Source organism: Equus quagga, chromosome 21 (assembly GCF_021613505.1).
Source record: "Equus quagga isolate Etosha38 chromosome 21, UCLA_HA_Equagga_1.0, whole genome shotgun sequence".
Lineage (NCBI taxonomy): Eukaryota > Metazoa > Chordata > Mammalia > Perissodactyla > Equidae > Equus > Equus quagga.
Genome location: NC_060287.1, coordinates 27,548,511 through 27,568,346, shown reverse-complemented (window position 1 = coordinate 27,568,346; position 19,836 = coordinate 27,548,511). Strand labels below are relative to the sequence as shown.

At 42.6% G+C, this 19,836-nt stretch overlaps 1 protein-coding gene across 1 annotated transcript; it reads left to right on the top strand.

The window, feature by feature from the left end:
* The first annotated feature begins 18,027 nt into the window (after positions 1 to 18,027).
* On the top strand, positions 18,028 to 18,540 carry LOC124231395 (keratin-associated protein 19-3-like). The gene has a single exon (XM_046648180.1). It carries the CDS (start codon positions 18,094 to 18,096, stop codon positions 18,415 to 18,417), a length of 324 nt encoding a protein of 107 aa, XP_046504136.1. The 5' UTR covers positions 18,028 to 18,093; the 3' UTR covers positions 18,418 to 18,540.
* Positions 18,541 to 19,836: the final 1,296 nt, after the last annotated feature.

Sequence of the window (19,836 nt, the reverse complement as noted above, 5' to 3'; positions counted from 1 at the left end):
TTCCAATTGTTTTCTCTCTTTGAATCTCTGCACAAAATCTGGATCCTGGGTAGGGGTGGGGAGAATCTGGCCTTGGTTTATCTCCCTTTGGTCAGGGGAGGGGAGGGCGTTTGGAATGAGAGACAGCTCTGTCAAGACCGTCAGCCGAGGGCGCGGGGATGGTTCCACACAGGAAAAGCAAGGGGTTGTTTTGAAAATCAGCGAGATGTGTTTTGGGCTGCCAACAACAATGGATACCGTCTCCAGACAGCCAGAAGTCCTTTAATGTTTCAGAATGGGAGGGCCAGTTTTTCTATTCACTATCATTATAAACTTCAGGGTTCTCAAACAAATTTGTCAAGGCTTAAACAGAAGGTGCTTGTAAACTGAGTTATAAACTCTGGAGCAGAGGGACCATCGGTAGAGGCTCCAAGGACTGAAGTCTCCCTTTTGAGATTCATGACTATTTTCGTTCTGAAGCATAAAAACCTAAATGATATCTCATACAACTAGTTCTGAGATTCTAAAAGAAATTTACCTAATATTATACGCAGAGTCAATGTACTATTGTGGAAAAAGCTTAGACTTTTGAGTTGGAGGGGTGTATAAACTTTTCTCTTTGGGCAATTCTTCCCTTTATAACATGGAAATAACATCTATCCAGGTTTGTTGTAAGGCATGTGAAGCTCTTGGTATATATTAAGCCCTTAATAAACGTTAGCTTCCTTCTCTCCCTCTGTGTTTGTGTATATGTTTCTATTTTTACACGAATCACGTGTACTAATGTAGTTTTCCTTTCCTTGTAATGAGCTGAAAACCAATTCTCTTCCCTTCAATTTTATTTTTCTGCTGTGGCGCTGATGTTGGTAACTGGAGCAAATAGCAGACAAACCTGTCTACCCCAAAGTCCATATTACAAAGATACAACCATCTTTCCACTAATGGCAGATGCGGCAATTTATATACTTGTTTGTCTGAAACATCTCATACAGCAGTAGTTAGCTACAGTTTAAAGGCAAAATGAAATCTTCTGTGGATTTGAATCCTAGCTAGAAGCAAAATCATCTGGTTATAAGTGCTTGGTTGAGCAAAGTAAAAACACTCCTTAATTGCAATGAATGGTAGTTGTATGTTATTTATTGCAATTTAAGTATTCTAAAATATTTCTTTCTATTTGTTCAACCAATTCCTCCTGTTGAAATGCCTTGATGGGGTGAGTCTTCCTAATTTTTAAATGAGGCTGAAAGTAGAAATTGGTGTAGAAATAAGCAAGAAGCTGTGCTAGGGAGGCATCTAATGGGAGGAGAAGAAGGAAATAATGTTGGAATATGTAGGAGAAAGAACAAGGCATCTTGGAGGATATAGTAAACAAAATCTACCACCTCTATCCCAGCTGAGGGAGGGAGTAACCCAGACCAGCGAGAACATGGCGAATGGGCTTCAACGTCAACCAGAAGGGAATTTGAATGCCAGCCTTGGCACTTCCTAGTGCTGATTGACTTCCGAAACATTTCTCAGCCTCTCTGATTTTCATTGTCCTCATCTGTAAAATGAAGCTAAATAATAACTTCTTTTGTGGGGTTACGGTGAGGGTGAAATGAGAATGTAAAGCACTTTGGAGTTATCAGAACATACAAAACATTTGATAAATGATGTCACGTTAGTAGTTTAATACATTTAATAAAATATGTGTTCTAAGATATATATGAAAATATGCACTCATTAAGAATATACTTGAAAATTATGCTTTTATTTATAATTGATAATCTTATTAATATTCTTATGTACTAATGCTGAAACTTGATATGATGTAGCATAAAAGAAAAACCATGGGCTCTGGGGTCAGACAGATTTTAGTTCTTTGCTTGGGAACACAGATGTTGGGCCAAGTCTCTGTAGCTTGCTGCATCTCGGTGTCTTTATCCACTCAGTGGGGATGATAAAACTTATCCCTTGGAGTTTTGGGAGGATTATGAAATAACCAGTGAAAATCGCCTGGTGTGTAGTAAGCAATAAACACTAGTTCTCTCCCTGTGGTATTATTCTGAGACTATCACAATCCTATTTTACCTAGTAGTGACCTCGGAATATGGACAGCATGTGGAATCTCATAATCTTACAAATGGTATATAATATATTATAATGGAATCATGGAATATGAAATTTGAAAATGAATCTGGTGAAAATGTAGTTTAAACACTGTTAGTTGATGATTGGTGTGCCAATGCCCTGTGAAACATCCCTGGTGAAGTAAGTTGCTAGTTGATTTCTGTTAGTAACTGGGCCCTCATGACCTTAGAACCGAGAGGCCATTTCGTTTCCAGACAGTTTTAATTGTCAGGAAGTTCTCTGTATTGAACTGAAACCTCCTCTTGGCAATTTCCCCTCCTTGGTCATAGTTCCAGATCCTGATGATTTTCACATAGCAGTCCTCTGTGTGTTTCAAGTCTGCTCACTCACGGCAGCACCTGCCCTGTAGCAGGCACTCATCAGATATTTCCTAAATGAATGAATGAATGAGGCAAGAAATGGGAACCATTTAGCGGTATTGGTGCTTTGCTGTCTATGCTGAGAACATTAGCACATTTTCTTTTGCATTACATTGTAATATATTTTATCATTCATGGCTCAGTAAGGAAAGCAGGATCATTATGAGTTTTATAGAATAAGATTTATTGAGCCAGCCCTGATGGCCTAGTGGTTAAAATTTGGCCTGCTCTGCTTCAGTGGCTTGGGTTCGGTTCCTGGGCACAGAACCACACCACTTGCCTGTCAGTTGCTGTGTTGTGGTGGTGGCTCACATCGAAGAACTAGAAGGATTTGCAGCTACAATATACAACTATGTACTGGGACTCTGGGGAGGAAAAAAAAAAGGAGGAAGATTGGCAACAGATTTAGCTCAGGGTGAATCTTTCCCAGGAGAAGAAGAAAAGATTTATTATAGAAATAAGGCCTTATACAAGTGTGGGAGAAGCTGGAGAAGTAAGGGTTTAAAGGGGGGAGTTGGAGGATTAGAGAAATGTCACCAGCCAGGCTTTCTGAAATACTGGTGCAGGTGGACTATGTGAGGCTAATTCATAGGTGAAGCCCTAGCCCTCACTGTAATTGTATTTGGAGATAGCGTCTTTAGGAGATAATTAAGGTTAAATGTGTTGTAATGGTGGGATCCCAATCTGATAGGATTTCTCTCCCTCTGGGCCATGTGAGGACACAGCAAAAGACGGCCGTCTACAAGCCAAGAAGAGGCCTCAGAAAGAGACCTACCTTGCCAACACCTTGATCTCAGACTTCCAGCCCCAGAATTGTGAGAAATAAATTTCTGTTGTTTAAGCCACCCAGTCTATGATATTTTATTATGGCAAGCAGAGGAGACTAATATAATTACTGAGTATCAACTTCAATATTTCTTGAGTCCCACAAACTATGTATGCTTGCTCAGTTGTGAAATTTATTGAATCAGATGTTTTGCAATCACACACACACACACACACACACACACACACACACACGATGCCAGTACTAGCCTTCAGAAGTGGGTGTGGTGGTAAAGCTGAGTCCCAGGTGAAGGGAGGACCTGGGGAGCCATCAGTGGTTTAGCAGTCCCTGGCCACCTTACCTGGCTTCATCCTCTCATGACATCTCACAGTGGAACCACACAGGTCTATACATACACAAGGCCCTGACAAAGCAACCTATTTCCCTCTAGACCATGGATTTCTTAACCTTGGGTCTATAGGTGCACTCTAGGAGTTCATGAATTCTATGAAATTTTATGCAGAATATATTTATGGACATTTTCAGAGGAAAGAGTTCATAGCTTTAAGCAGCTTCTTCAGCAATCCCGGATCCTAAAAAAGGTTAAGACCCATGACTTCAGACCAATGTTTTGGGGAGATCTTATGAATTCTGAGACGGGCTCCAGGCCAAGATCCTATGTGTGCTCTGTCAGGTCGGACCACAGGCAGTGACAGAGCTTCTCCTGGCAGGTCTCATCGGGGAAGCTGCCCTCCCCACACCAGACGTGGTGCACAGTCAGTGCACTGAGGTCTCTGGAGGGAGTTGCAGACAAGGACTCAGGCCTCTCCCCTCCTCTGCCCCCACCCTGCCAGCCAAGCTCATACACCTATCTGCATTTGGAACCCAGTCACCTCCATTTCGAGGCCTCCTTATCTGGGGTTTTAACTGAGCCATTTTTCAGGCACCGATGTCAAGACTTTCCTCATTGTGGGGACTTGACTAAGAGACTTTTCTCTACTCTGCACTGACTCCCTGCTTTCCAACTCCTAGCCTTTCTGCTCTCCCTTCCACGAGGGGAAAAATGGAACAATGAGGAGTCAGCACTTTACTTCTTCTTTGCTCTTGCCTTCACTGTTGCCATAAATGAACAAAGCCCTGCTTGTTACTTTTAGTTTGGCTCATTGTCTTAACTGACCACCTTGATACTTGGCAGCTTGACACAACCCAAGGGGCACCAAGAGCTGTCTTCTCCTTAGGAAGTTCACATTCGTCTAGAAGTGATCATTTAGGAGATATCTACAGAGAATAACTGGCTATCCTCAGACAGAGGTCTCTTAGAGACCTGGTTGATTCCTGGGAGCCTCAAATGACCCTTGTCCTCAATAATTCATGTGTACTCCTCACTTGGCCAATAATCTGATTTTTCTATTCAGCAGATGGGAAATTGGTGAACCCCGCCATCAAATTCTGGCTTTCTCTGCCCAATACTCCTGCCATCAAGGTCACCTGAGGCCTGGTATGTTACTCAGACTATCAAACTGCTATTATAGCAGAAACCCGACCCTCAATGGATGCTGGCCATTCAAGGGGCCCAGCCTTGCCTGAGTCATCCTTTAGGAGCCCTCCCTCATACATTTAGGCACACACTCTGACTTATAAGTATTTATTTCAATCATCAATTTTTACTGATCTCCTTTGTGTTTTACAATTATCTCGCAACAGAGGCCTTATTTCTCCAGTGTAACTGAGGTGGACAGGAAGAGGAGGGGAGGGAGTTAACATTTGTTGTTGAGCAGCAACCTTCAAGATCCATATGACAAGTGCTTTTATAAATGGTATCTCGTGTAATCCTTCCATTGGTGCCATTTAGTAGAAGAGGATATGGATTCACGGAGAGGTTAGGCAAATGTCCCAAGGTGACAAGTGGTGGAGGTGGGATGTGACTGCACAGCCCATGTACTTTCTACCCACCACAGTGTTTCCCTGGACCGTGAGGTCAGCTCAGTCCAACCTGCTGTAATCTGTTAAAGTTATCCACGTTGTGATGACCATTATATTAACATTTGTATTAGTTTGCTTCGCTGCGTTGACAAAATACCACAAACTGAGTGGCTGAAAGGGCAGAAATTTGTTTTCTCACAGTTCTGGAGGCTGGAAGCCCAAGATCAAGGCGTCAGCAGATTTGGTCCTGAGTCTCCCTCCTTTGGTCTGTAGACGGCCACCTTCTCACTGTGTCCTCACATGGTCCTCTGTGTGCATGCATCCCCGATGTCTCTCTGTGTCCCCAAATTGCTCTTCTTATAAGGACACTAGTCAGATTGGATTAGGGCCACTCTAACAGCTTCATTAAACTTCATTACCTCTTTAAAGGCCCTGTCTCCAAATACTGTCACATTGTGAGGTACTAAGGGTTAGGGCTTCAACATATGAATTTTAGGGGGACGCAATTCAGCCCACAGCCTTGTTCCTACCGCCAGAGTTAGGCTATGGGTGTGTAGGACCCAGGACCATTCTTAGGGCACAGTGGAGACCAGAGAAAATCTTAAGTTCCCTCTGTTCCCTTCCATAAATGTTTTTCACACTGGGAAATTTAATTACAATGGACAAACAGGGATGAATTGAAAAGTACATTGTGAGAGGAGTAAGTGGCATCTTATGGAACCGCTTCCTCCTTTCCTCCATCCCTCTGCTGCCTCTCTGAGATGCTCATGAAGCTGCATACCTGAGGGTTACTGTTACATGAGCTTCAGGCAGAGCTGGCACTTTCTAAGACAGAATAGACCTTGCTTGTGTAGTAAGATTTGAAGGAAGTACTGGAGGATGCCCCCACCCAGCTCTCATCATCCTTAGCATCTGTTTTTAGAGCCTGCCATTCTATCGCTAAAGAATCCTTTATCTTTCAAGTACCTTGGCTTTGTCTGGGAAGAGACTCGTTTAAGTACAGATCACCCTGGCAGCATATCCCATTAAACCTATCAACAGTCTGACAGCTGGAGGGGAGCAGCTTTTTGCAGAATGAGATATACCCCGGGCTCTGCCTGCACTATATCCAACTCTGAAACTTGCCTCTTTAATGACATCAGCTATTCTTTCCCTTGAGGATTTCTGACATTCTTTTCCCTGTCTCCCTACTCCCATCAAGTTACCTTTCCTCAGCCTGCAGACCCTTCCCATTTTCCCCGTCTGTCCCTGCTCCCTTCTGGATTATTTAGCTCTGCACGCAGGCGGGACTCATCATGCACACATCATGCCCTCACTTGTGTCACAGATTTCTCACCTTGGGAACTTCAGCCACTCCCATGACGCAGACCCCAAGTCTTGGGCAATCGGGTCATCTGCTTTCTCTGTCTTGACTTTCTGGGACTCACTGGAGAAAACCTCATAACTTTGCTGATTGGCTGTGAGATTCCTCCACTGCTGATACATTTTTGCTAGCTGGACCACTGTCCTTTTTCCCAAACTCTACTTCATTGTTTAACACATTTCTCTTCTTCAGGCTTGTTGGCTATATGCGGAGAACTAACCGATGCTTTGGCATCATCATGCTGGGTTCAAAATCCCACTCTGCTTCTTTACCTACAGCCTTGTGGTGTTGGCCGTGTTATTTAGCTTCTCTAAGCTTCAACTGCCTTATCTCTAAAACAGGTTTAATAAAACCTGTTCACTCAGTGATACGTTTGAATGAGGTAAAATGTTCAGTGCTTAGTATTGTGATTAGACTGGTAATGGAAAACAAGTGAAACTGGGGGCCAGCTTGCTTTGACTATACTCAGTTCGTTGTCTGCTTGCAAAAGTAGTTTGATAACACATTACCAAAACCCACCCTGTAGATAACATCTCTATGTGCTTGGGTCACCATGGTAACAGGTGGTTGAGTTTTTCAGGAACTGAGAGTTGACTTCTTGTTCAGTTCAGGCTGGTTAAGACCATTGAGTCATTAACTGAGCCTATGCAGATGACCGATAAGTGACCCTTTGACATCAAGGAGCTAAAAACTCCACCCTCAGAGCATGGTAATGCTGCCATTTTGTGAACATGTGTCCTATGAAGAGGCATGAAGCTTGACTATGCTTGTGCAGATCAGCAATTACCTCACTTCTCCTTACCGTCAGTCATCTAGTCCTGCACTTCAGACCACTCTGCCCCTTATCCCTTAGATATCACTAGTCCCCATTTTTCAGGGAGGCAGATTTGAGACTTATTCCCCCATCTCCTCACTTGGCTGCTTTGTGAATAAACCCTTTCTCTGCTGCAAACGCATTGTCTTGGTGATTGACATAATCGTGCAGTGGGCAAAACGAACCTGGTTTGGTAACACAAGAAATGTAGATTCATTTCTTCTTTCTCAATGCTCAAAGAGCAGATGTCACATTAATTTAACATCCAGATCCCAAAGAACATTGTGCAGCCTCTTAGAGGAAGCCAGGCCAAGTCCTGGCTGTGAATCCCCATGATTGCCGATGTCAGAGGAAAAGGTCACACAGCTTCTTCCTTCATGTAGCAGCCTTGCTCTGTCTCCTCTCTCCAATCATGACAAATCATGTTGCAGCCCCATAAATTCAAGGAGCACTGCTAAATTTGCCTCCCCTTTCATCTAAGGCCAAAGTTCATGTTGAATTTAATCAGGACTGAAGTCGGAAGAGGAATAAGCAACCTGCAAGATATATGTGTGACAACTAATAAATATATTTCAGTTCAACTCTATTGCCTGGAGAGGAAAAACAGCAACAGGACCATGACAGCCCTCAAAAAAGGAAAAATAATTGATGGCGACGACTAGAAAATGATTCCAAATGTAATCAGGTTGCTCATGACACCCAGGGTGGAAAAATTAATTTAAAGGGCATTTCTCCATTTCTTCTGAGCCAGTATTGAAGATAAAACACAATTAAAACAATGTAGGCAGCGTTTTATGATAGCTACATGGTCAACCCTAAATTGTCCTCTTTAATGCAGGGAGGGAGGAGGGTGAAGAGAAAATGACAGCAAGTAACTGTTCAATACCCATTCTGTGTCTTGAGTAACCTCTAGGTTAGAGGATATAAAGCGATTGCAGGCAAACCCTATGGAGGTAGCAAGTGGACACTGTTGAGTTTAGTTGCTGCCGTCAGGAGATGTTTGAACATGGGCAACAGGAAAGATCTGTGGAGGGCAGAGAGAAACTGGTGGCGAGTTTTGAATGAAGTTCAGACTGGACAGAGGTCTTTGTTTCTTTCTCAAGCTAAGGAACGTTCTCCAATCCCTCTTACCTCTGTGACAGAAAATATTTTAAGAAAGACACTTTCTGGTACCTTTGAATTTGAAGGCCATATACAGAGTGATCTCTTTGGCATTTTGGCCTTATTAGAGCCAGAGAAATTTGGTTGATAAACTATTTGTAATGAAGGAAGGATACAGTAAGAATGGTGATGATGATGACATGTGAAAATAGTCATTTCCATGTATTGAGTTCTTACTATGCCTGACCCTCTTAGCTCTATACATTTCCTAGAATGATTCATTTAAGCCTTGCAAGACATTCTGAGAGTCTCAGACCCTTAATCGCTTTATCTGTAACTTCCCACTTAACCTCATCAGATCTCTGTTTTCTCATCTGAAAAATGGGGGCAGCAACTTATACTTCTAAAGTTGTCGTGAAGATTATGTGAGACAATGGAGAGAAAGTCCTTGGCACAGTGTCTGTTACCGAGTAAGCATTCAGTGACAGTTGTCTTCATTTTTGTGACTATTACAGGAAAATGTCCTTAGACGTGTGTCCTAGGGCTCTCATGACCCGCCCCACCCTGTATTCGCTTGTGTCTGTCATTCCTCTGGGAAGGCTCCGCTGCAGCTGGGTGGCATCCCCCAGCTATACTCAATTGTTATTGCTACAGTGTGGGTTCCCTCCTCCCGTCTCAGTCCCTTAGGCTCCAAGGAGACATAGGGCATCACCTAGAAGAATCTCGGATTTTATTGACTCCCTGACATTTATCACACCTTGCGAACAGGTGATACCCTAGTCTGTGCCTGAGGGAAGCCCCCAGGTACTTTTATAAGTCCTGTTGTTATAATATCCTTTCCAGCCATCTCCTGCTTTCACTGCCCTCAACCTCTTGGTGACCAACATCACAAAAGCAGGAAGAGAACATGGTTTCAGATGCATTTCTGCTTTAGTCAGTGTTCTCCAAAGAAACAGACCAACAGGATATATATATATTCTATTCTCTATATTCTATATATGTTCTCTATATTCTCTCTCTCTCTAGATATATATGTATAGGTAAAGAGATTTGTTATACAGAATTGGCTTAACCAGTTATGGAGTCTGACAAATTCTGGGAAAGCCAATGGTATAGTTGTTGTCCATAGGCCAGCAGACTCAAGACTTAGGAAGAATCAATGTTTCAGTTTGAGTCTGAAGGCAGGAAAAAAACCAACGTCTCAGTTCCAACACAGTCAGGCAGGAGGAGTTCTCTCTTACTTAGGGGAGAGTTGGCCTTTTTGTTTTTTTTTCAGGCCTTCAACTGATTGGACGAGGCCCACCCACATCAGGGTGGGCAATCTACTTTCCTCAATCTACCCATTAAAGTATGAATCTCATCCACCCTAATAGAAACACCCAGAATAATGTTTAACCAACTATCTGGCACCTTGTGGCCCAGTCATGTTGACACATAAAATTAATCACCGCAATTTCCATTCTTTTCTCTTTTGAAGCCCCCTCCCTCATCCTGCTAGTAAAATGGCATTTTGCTCAAGAGTCCCAAGTTATTTAAATGTTACCCAAGAATCGGGGTGAGTTTTTATCCAAGGGATAGAGGGGGAAGGATGGGGTAAGGAAGGAATGACAGAAGTTATTAAAATTAACTGTTATAATTGCTTTTTGTTAAACCTAACTAATTGACGAGTAACAAAGAGGAGGCCATTATGCAAATACATGACTATTCTTTTCCACTAGAGGTAAAGCTAACAGAGCAGAGAATGGGTATATTTCTACTAGTCAGTGTCTTGAGGGTCTGTTCTTACACTTTCTAATCAGTAACACTTGGCTCCCACATCATCAGGCCTCTGCCATCTTAATTTGTTAATTTTTCTCCATCTACTCCAGGCAGGCTCTATTCAGAGTGATCCCTGACTCTTAATTTTTGCTGTTTGCCTTTCCATCATCCAGCTACTACCATCCTTCTATGTACAGCTCCAATCTCATCTTCTCCTTGATGCATTCTGTGGCTTCCAGCTCTCAGTGTCTTCCCTTTTGTCTGCATTATTTTCTTCTAGCCTTTTCTGTACACTGACTGCTGTCATTTGGGCAGATAAACCTATGTGACCTCCTGTTCTTAATGACTGTTTTCCCTGTTATCTCCCCCATCAGCAGAGCAAATGCCCTCGAGACACAGCTGTGTTTGTGTATTTCCATTAGCACCTACAGGAGTCCTGAGAAGAAAGTCCTGCTCAATAGGTAGTAATCAATTTTATGTGACTCTAGAATGTAAGTCGGACCATGTCATTCCTCTGATCAGAACCCTCTAATGACTTTTCATCTTGCTCACAGCAGAAGCCAAAGTCCTACAACAGTTCACAAGGGGCAGCTTGATCTAATCTCTGGCCCCCTCTGATCTTGTCTCCTGCAATTCTCCTTCTTGTTCACAGGAGCATCCCCTAGAGAAACCTGTGAATATCCCCTGCCAGGAAGGCGCCTCAAGTGTTGGGGTTCCCTCCTTCTGTAAGGGCAAAGACAAATAAAAATAAGATGCGTATTTCTCTCTGTTAAAAATAAGGGAAGAGACCTCCTTTTTCTTAGAGCATTTACTTTAGAAAACATGTCATTGTAAATTCTCTCTGTCTCTTTGAAATGTATGTAAATCTTTTTAAAAGCTGAATAAGGTTCTTGTCAGCTTTATGACCCAGGAAAGTCTGTCTCAAGTGCCTCATCTCAGTTTCTGTGAGGAGGAGGATCCTAACTCAGGCAGCTACCTGCTGTCATAAAGATGTGACAAGTTTATTTTTCCTTTGGATAAAGACAATTAGCAAACCCAATGGCTACCTCAGTTACCGGGTGAAGGTAGGATGATCTATGTGTGACAAAGATGCTGGTAGGTCCTCTTACAGAGGAATAACTGTTGTTTATCTTGAAAACATGCATGTAATGGGTGGTATCTGCTTGGCTCTATAAAATGGTAAGATTTCTTTCTATCTTTGTAATCTGTTCACGGTTTGAAACTGGCAAACAGCCATTGATGATTAAGTATCTAGGTGCTAAAGTTTTTTTCCTTTTTGCAATTACTGATTATAGCTTTTAGCTGTTTAACCCACCCATTGTTAACTGTGCTGCTCAGGCAATATGCTATCCGACTCCCACCAGGCTCCTATAGATAACGTCGCCCTGGAGCCTGGGTCACCATGGTAATGGGTGTGTGAGCTGTTTTTCAGGAATTAGAACTCCTTGTGATGCGGGATCGGTGAGCCGAGGAGTCGAAAGAAAGATTTCTTAGACTCTCGAGATCTGGCAGTAGTGCTCTTTTATTTAGAGAATAGTGTGGAATAGCATGGGGACAGGACCCATGGGCAGTCAGAGCTTCTGCTGCTGCCGCTGCCCCGAACTGAGGGCTGGGGCCAATATTTAAGGCATAGGTGTGTGTGAGTTATCTCTTTATTAGTGCCCGTTTGGTCTGGCCTTTTGGTGGTCCCACAAATCAAACCGGATTGAGTAAATGGCAGAAGTCACCACTCAAATATTATCCTCGGCTAAAGACAAAGGAGGATTTTGGGGTGGGGGGTCAGTTATATGAGGTTGCCAAACAGTCTTCAAAGATAAGGCCATCCCCCCTTCCTCCTGGCCCAGAGAGGAAGGCATCTTCACAGATAGAGGTTTCCCTGAGAAATGTAAATGTTTTCCCAACAAGGGGCAAACAAATTCCAGGGAGGGAGGCATGAAGATCTCCTTTACAAATGCAATTGTCTCTGATCAAAGGGCAAACAAATTCCACTCCTTGGAGCCTGCTTCTTATCTGTAGCTTGAAAAGTAACCAGCCTAAAAATCCTCATCATAAGCTGGTTTAAAATTAAGCAGCCTAAAAATCCCCATCACTTGTCCACTTCAGACCAGTTCAGACCACCAATTCATCAACTGGGCCTGTGCAGATGTCTGATAGTTGACCTTTGACGTCAAGAGGCTAAAAACTCCACCCTCAGATCATGCTAATGCCGCCATTTTGTAAACATGGATCCTATGAAGAGGCATGAAGTCTGACTATGCTTGTGCAGATCATCAATTTCCTCACCTCCAACCACTTCTCGCCACATTTCAGACCACCTTACCCTCATCCCATAAATATCCCTGAGCTCCTGTTTTCGGGGAAGCGAATTTGAGGCTCATGCCCTCGCTTCCTCACGTGGCTGCCTTGTGAGTAAACCCTCTCTCTCCGCTGCAATCTTGTTGTCTTGGTGTTTGGCTTTCTGGGTGGCAGGCAAAAACGAACTTGGTTCGGTAACAAATGGCGAGCCAGCCAGGAACTAAGTCCAGAAAACAGTATGGAAGGTCCTCAAAAAATTAAAAATAGAGCCACCATATGATCCAACAAATTCACTTCTGGGTACATATCTGAAAGGAATGAAATCACTATCTTGATGTGATATCTGCACTCCCATGTTCACTGCAGCAGTATTCACAGTAGCCAAGACGTGGAATCAACCTAGGCGTCCATCCGTGGATGAATGGATAAAGAAAATGTATACAATGGAATATTGTTCAGGCATAAAAAAGAAGGAAATCCTGCCATTTGCAACTACATGGATGGACCTTGAGGGCATTATGCTAAGTGAAATAAGTCAGACAGGGAAGGACAAATACTGTATAGTCTTGCATATATGTGGAATCTAAAAAACACAGAGCTCATAGATACAGAGAACAGATTAGTGGTTTCCAGAGGTGGGGAGTAGGGGGTGGGTGAAATGGGTGAAGGTGGTCAAAAGGTAGAAACTTCCAGTTATAAAATAAGTCCTGGGGATGTAATGTACAGCATGCTGACTATAGTTAATAATAATATATCATATAGTTGAAAGCTGCTAAGAGAGTAGATCTTAAATGTTCTCATGACAAGAAACAAAACATTTGTAGCTATATGTAGCAATGGATATTAACTAGACTTATTACGGTGACCATTTCACATTATATACAAATATTGAGTCTTTATGTTGTGCACCTGAAAGTGTAACCATCGGCTCTCTAGGACCAGTTGGACTGACCCCCATCTCTTATCAACAGAGTGATTAATTAAGAATTGCCTTTCAGAAAATTCTCAAAGTCACATAGCCAGAGCACGTGCAGAAGAAGAGAACTTGACCTGAAATGACCGTGGAACCAAAGATTCTTCTCCCCACAGAACCCAAGGACCGTGACATGACTGGAATTTGAAGGTCAGACTCTTACCAGAAGCAAGGGGACATCATTTAGGCAGATCTGGTGTTAAAATTGCTTTGCCACCTCATCATAAATGTTTAAAACCTTATCACAAAAGTTTAGAACCTCATTATAAATGCTTAAAACGCTGTCGCAAATGTTTGAAACCTTTCTATAAATGCTTGAAGCCCACTAGTCAAAACCTGTCCTGCCAGCACTTCTGCATGCCAGCCTGTTCTCCCCAACCTCTTAAATTTCACTCCAAATCCTGAATCATGGAGACAAACCCCCTGTCTCCCTGCAGATCAATCTCACAGAATAAAGCTGAATTCTCCTCCAAAAGCTGATGCCGTACTTAATTGACTATTTATGTATATCGGGCAAGAGAACCCCAATTTTGTGCAGTAACGAAACCAATAAATGTTATATGTCAATTACATCTCAATTCAAAAAACCCTACTTCTTTGTTTCTTATTGATGAGGATTATTTTAGGCTCGTTACTTTTAAAACTGCAGATGAGAAGGGGGCTGGTCACCCTTAATAAAAGCAACTCTGAGGAGCAGAGTTGGCTTGCCCTTTGTTGGGACATTTGTAAGGAAAACCTCCATCTGTAAAGATGCCTCACTCTCTGTGCCAGGAAGAAGGCGGGATGGTCTTATCTCTGGAAACTCTTAATGGGGAAGGCAAGGACTTAAGTTGGTTACTGTCTGGCAACCTCATGTAACTGGACCCCACCCCCCCAACATCCTCCTTTGTCTTTAGCTGAAGATAGTATTTAGGATGGTGGCTTCTGGCATTTACTTAATCTGATTTGATTCTTATCTAAAAGTTATAGGACCACCCAATAGCCAGACCCCACCTGCACTGATACCATTTTAACTTTTTTTCATATTCTTTCCTTTGTCTTGTAAAGAGATAACTCACATACCTATGCCTTAAATTTAGCCTTACCCTCAGCTCATTTTTGCAGCTGCAGCTCTGACTGCCCATGGGTCCTGTCCCCATGCTATTCCACACTATTCCCTAAATAAAAGAGCACTACTGCCAGATCTTGAGAGTCCAAGAAACCTTTCTTTCGACGACTCGGCTCACGGACCCCGCATCATTATGATCTTGTAGGACTTGCAAATGCAAACCCATCAGCTAACAGAGCTAGGTGATTTGTGAGCCCTTCCCTTGGGTGGCACCTGTAGCAATCAGTGTGCTGTATGTGTGGATGAGCTCCACTAGATGCTGGTTGGCTTGGTTTTGCTGTTGGAGAGAACCAGAGGGAGTAGGTGGGGGAAGTGTCCGCCAGTTCTTTCAGGCTCGGGTGAGGATCCCGGTCAGCTCATTAGAAACTGAACCCTCAGGCATCAGCTTGTAAAGTATGCAGTCACAACCCTTCCAGGGAAAGACTGGGAGATGGCTGTGTCTGTCTGCTCCCTCTATGCTGTCCTGGGGGGTTCCTATAGCAAATGCTCATGCTCCCATGAAAAACTGCTTCTTTGTTTGCTATAGTTCTGTGGGACTGTAACACGAGCCCTGTTGGTGGTCCGATCTAGGTGTTTTGGGGGCTCATCCCTCGGGTGGGAGCCGTAAAAGTTGGGATGCTAGATATGTAGTCCAAACCCTGCACTCCTCAGGGAGAAGCTGGGAGTTGGGGGTTCTCTCCTGATGGTACAGCACTGTGCTGGGGGTGGGGTTTATGGTGAGAGTGTCTCAGCCTTTCCTACCCAATTTAATGTGTGTATTTTCCACTCCCTGGAGCTGTAGGAGTCACGTAGCTAATTTCTGGATTTCCCTCTGAGGGAATTGCTCTTTGTGAAGCTATACATTCAGTGCGTCCATGGGAGGAAGGAAATTCAGGAGCCTCCTGTGTTGCCGTCTTGGTTCGGAGTCTCTCAATTTTCCACTCTAAAAGTTTTGGACTTATTTTTGCTCTTCTCTCTCAGTCTTACATCTCACAAACAATCAATGCAAGGAGCATCTTGACCGTAACCTCATTGAGAATAAGTGGATGTTGCTTCCAGTTTTCACTTGCTAATATTAGCCCTTTGAATTCCAGCCAAGAGAAAAGGAAATGCCAATCAGCATATAGATCAAAAGTCAAAATTAGGAAGCTCACCAACAGAGAAAGCAAAGGAGAGCTGTCCTTCCACTGTGATAATGAAATACCTCTTGCTTTTACCCATGCTGTACAACATCTATAACAATGTAACAAAGAGAGTGTGGCACAGTGGAAAATGAAAGAGATGGAGATGAAAGACTTAGGTTCTAGTCTGAGCTCTACACTCACTGGGTGATTTGGGCCAATCTTTCTCTAAATCTTGGTTTCATCATCTGTAAAGTGAGAGTGTTAAGCCTGTTCTAATATTGTAAGATTCTATCTGACGCCCTCATTTATATTATATAAAATATCTCTATTGCTTGTGTTTTTGAAATAGATTTTGGTATAAATGGCTAAGTAGGGGTGATTCCAACCCCTTACAGTCACTGACTAGTTGCCCTGAGGAACTGAAGGGTGGGTTTGGAAGTATTTAATTATTTTCCCAAATTGTTTTTTCTCCTTTTGTTGTGTTAAGGAGATGCAATCACCAACCTCGCCTCAATACAGGAGGTAGGGCTGTGACTTTTGCCTTATTTTTAATGCTAAGATCTCTCCAAGAGGAGTTTAGGCCTTATTACGGTAACCTGCAGTGTATGTGGAAGCATCTTTTCCAACTGAGCCTGTGCAAGCGAAGCCCCACCTCTCTCCTTTGAATATTCATTCCCCATCTGAAATAAATGTCCCTGCCTCCCCTTATTCGGTGACACCATGACTTTGGAAATGATTGCACATGGTCTCCTACTTGCTGCAAATATACTTGACTTTGTGAGACAACTACTTCCGGTGCAGAGTCTGATTTAACTCGCCAGGAGGCAAACCCACTTTGGTTTCGGTAACATTACCATGAACATGCTAGTGGGCTTCATTTTTATTTTTTTATTTTTTTTATTTTACTTATTTTTAATTATTTTATTGAGGTCGTGTTGGCTTATTGCATAAATTTCAGGTGTACATTACGATATATCAGTCTCTGCGTATAGTGCATTGTGTTCACCACCAATTGTCTAGTTTTCATCCATCACTATACATGTGTCCCTTTATCCCTTTCTACCTTCCCCCACCCATTTCCCCTCTGGCAACCACTAATCTGTTCTTTTCATCCACGTGTTTGTTTATCTTCCACATATGAGTGAAATCATCAGGTGATTGTATTTCTTTGTCTGCCTTATTTCACTTAGCATAATACCCTCAAGGTCCATCCATGTTGTCATAAAGGCATGATTTTCTCTTTTTTATGGCTAAGTAGTATTAGTGGGCTTCATTTTTAAAAAGAAAATATCACATCTAATTATTTTTTATTTTACAACTTCATATTTCTATAAACAATATATAGTTTAATTAAGGTTTCCTTAGAGATCAGAAAGATGATGGAAGCCCAGAAAGTGGAAAACAAGTTTTTTTTTTTGTACCTCTTTGCCAGTAATATGAGGAATTTAGTAAGACAGAGAAGGCTGCTGCTTTCCATATGGCTGTGCAGTCACGTGCGCCTGAATGCTAATCTCTGTAGAGGAACTTTTCATATCAAAGAAGATGAAGATGACAATGATGAAGAATTGGGTATTATTTTGCAAAAAAACTCCCACAACCCTTTCTCCTGGTGGCATTTCCTATATAAAGATTTAACAATGGAAAAAATCTTACAGTAAGAGCTGGGAGCCATCGCATTTTCATAAACAACAGGAAGCAAAAGGTAGTAAGTAATGTGTAAGGAAACAAAACTTTGCCACTTGGTTTTCTGTTTCTTTTTCTTTTTTTAAAGAACAAATTTGGTCCTATTGTGCTGTCAACTATGTTTTGTTGGATTTATACAGTAAGCGTTAGCTGGCCCATTAAAGGAATTAAATAACATTGATTAATTAATTAAACATTAATCAAATAACAAAGATGAAGGGGATAAACTCCTGGGATGGAGAAGAGCAGCTCTTGTTTACAATTGTATCTCCAGCTCCAAGCATAGTGCCTGAGATCCATGAGGTGGGCATCAATATTTGTGACATGAATAAAGGGCTGAGTAAAGGTTCAGAGATGCTGGAAAGGGTCTTTAATGAACAAATCATTCCAGGTGATGAAATTGGAGGTGACTGATGCTGTGATGTCTGATTATAGAGCTTTAAGCATGAGGGTCAAAGAAAGAGGGCTTTGAAGAAAGCGTAATGATCGCGTGGAATCCAAACTGCACAGAAATAAATGAAGACTTCCTTAATGAGTGTCAGGAATTGTGGTCAAGTTTCACACAATTAAGATGGATGAGGTTGTTTTTCATGCAATTTACGCAATGAGAATTGCACAAGTCTGCGTGGCTTGCCCCACCCATCGCTGAGGGTATATAAAAGGTCCAGGGAAGGTGGTGATAGTCATCCTCAGGGAACTTGCCCTTGCTAGCCAAACAAATCTACAGATCCTGACACCATGAGCCACTTTGGCAACTACTACGGGGGCCTGGGCCATGGCTTTGGCCGTGGATGTGGCAGCTTCCGCAGACTGAGCTCTAGCTTCGGTTCCGGATGTGGCAGCTTCCGCAGACTGGGCTCTGGCTTTGGCGCTGGATGTGGCAGCTTCCATGGACTGGTCTCTGGCTTCGGCTCTGGGTTTGGCAGCTTCCACAGACTGGGCTCTAGCTTCGGGTCCGGATTTGGCAGCTTCCACGGACTGGGCTCTGGCTTCAGAGGCTACGGATTCGGCTGTCACCGTCCATCATTCTATGGAGGATGTGGATTTTCCAGCTTCTACTGAAGAGTGAACTCATTCTTTGAACCATTGCAATCCTCGTAACATCCTGATTTAATACTGCTTTCAGCTCTTTTTACCCTCTATGTCAATTTCATAGCTGCTTTCTGAATAAACCATATAAACCAGGAGAGGCTGCTGTGTGAGTTCTTCAAAATCAAGACTCTGTTCTGGTAAGAAACAGTAGAAGTAGTGGCAACAGCAAGAGTGACCTGTAGAATGACCTGGAGTCTTACCTTTCAAGCTGTTGGTCCCTCCCTTCCCTTTTAATGTACCAATAGATCACATCTCTCATATTTCAATAATTTCAATAGCGGAGCAAACTTAGCATCATTTCTATTGACTTATTTCACAGAACCAGACCCAAGCTCCCTGAGGGCAGGGATTACACTTGCTTATTCACCACTGTGTGCTCTGTGCCTATGACAGTCCTGGCATATAGAAGGCAGTCCAAGAATGTTTGGGGATTATGAGCCTTGCTCGCAGTTTTTATAATATAGAGCCATTTTGAATCTATCCAATAATTATCTGAAACATCCTAATTTTGGGAATCATGATATTCTTGCACTCACCACATTTTCCCTACACACACACACACACATGCACACTGTGGTTGAACATCTCTCCTCCTGGGTACAATTTCTGTTTGTTCCAGGAGCTGAAAGATTCCTCAACAGTCCCACAGTTGAGTAGCACTCTATATGTACCCTCTTAGAGAGTCAGGCAGAATACCTTGCAATTCGTCAAGAGACATGAGTTGAAAATTGTTTGCTGTCAAGGCAAGCCAGGGGGTGGGAAAAGATATTTGCAACGTATATAACTGACAAATGTGTGATCATGGACACCACTAGAAACAACCCAAATGTCTATCACCAATTGAGTGGAAAAATAAATTGTAGAATATTCTTACAATAGAATACTACACAACAACCATGATAATCGAACTAGAGCTCCGTGCCTCACCCTGGATAAACCTCACAGTGATAACGTTGGGTGTCAGAACCCAAGCATAATAGAATACAATACGAGCCTATTTATTTAAGTTCCTAAACAGGAAAAACTAGATTACAGGGTTAGAAGTCAGGATATTGCTTACTTTTGGGAAAGCAGTATTTGGGAGAGGGCCTGAGGCAGCGGGAGAGGAGGGGAGGTTCTGGCATTTTTCCATTTTTTCCAACCTGGGGGTGGTCAAGTGCTCTGTCTCTGCTAAGTCATTGAGCTGTTAACTTATTTTTTGTGTATTTTTCTGCATGTTTGTTACATTCCAATTTTAAACAGTTATAAATTGATAACACTCCATGATTTAAAAAGAGTCGGCTAAGAACAGACGATTCAAACTATTTACCAAAGATTTTTTTTGAGTGCAGTCATGCATCGCTTAGTGACAGGCATCCTTTCTGAGAAACGCGTTGTTAGGCGATTCTT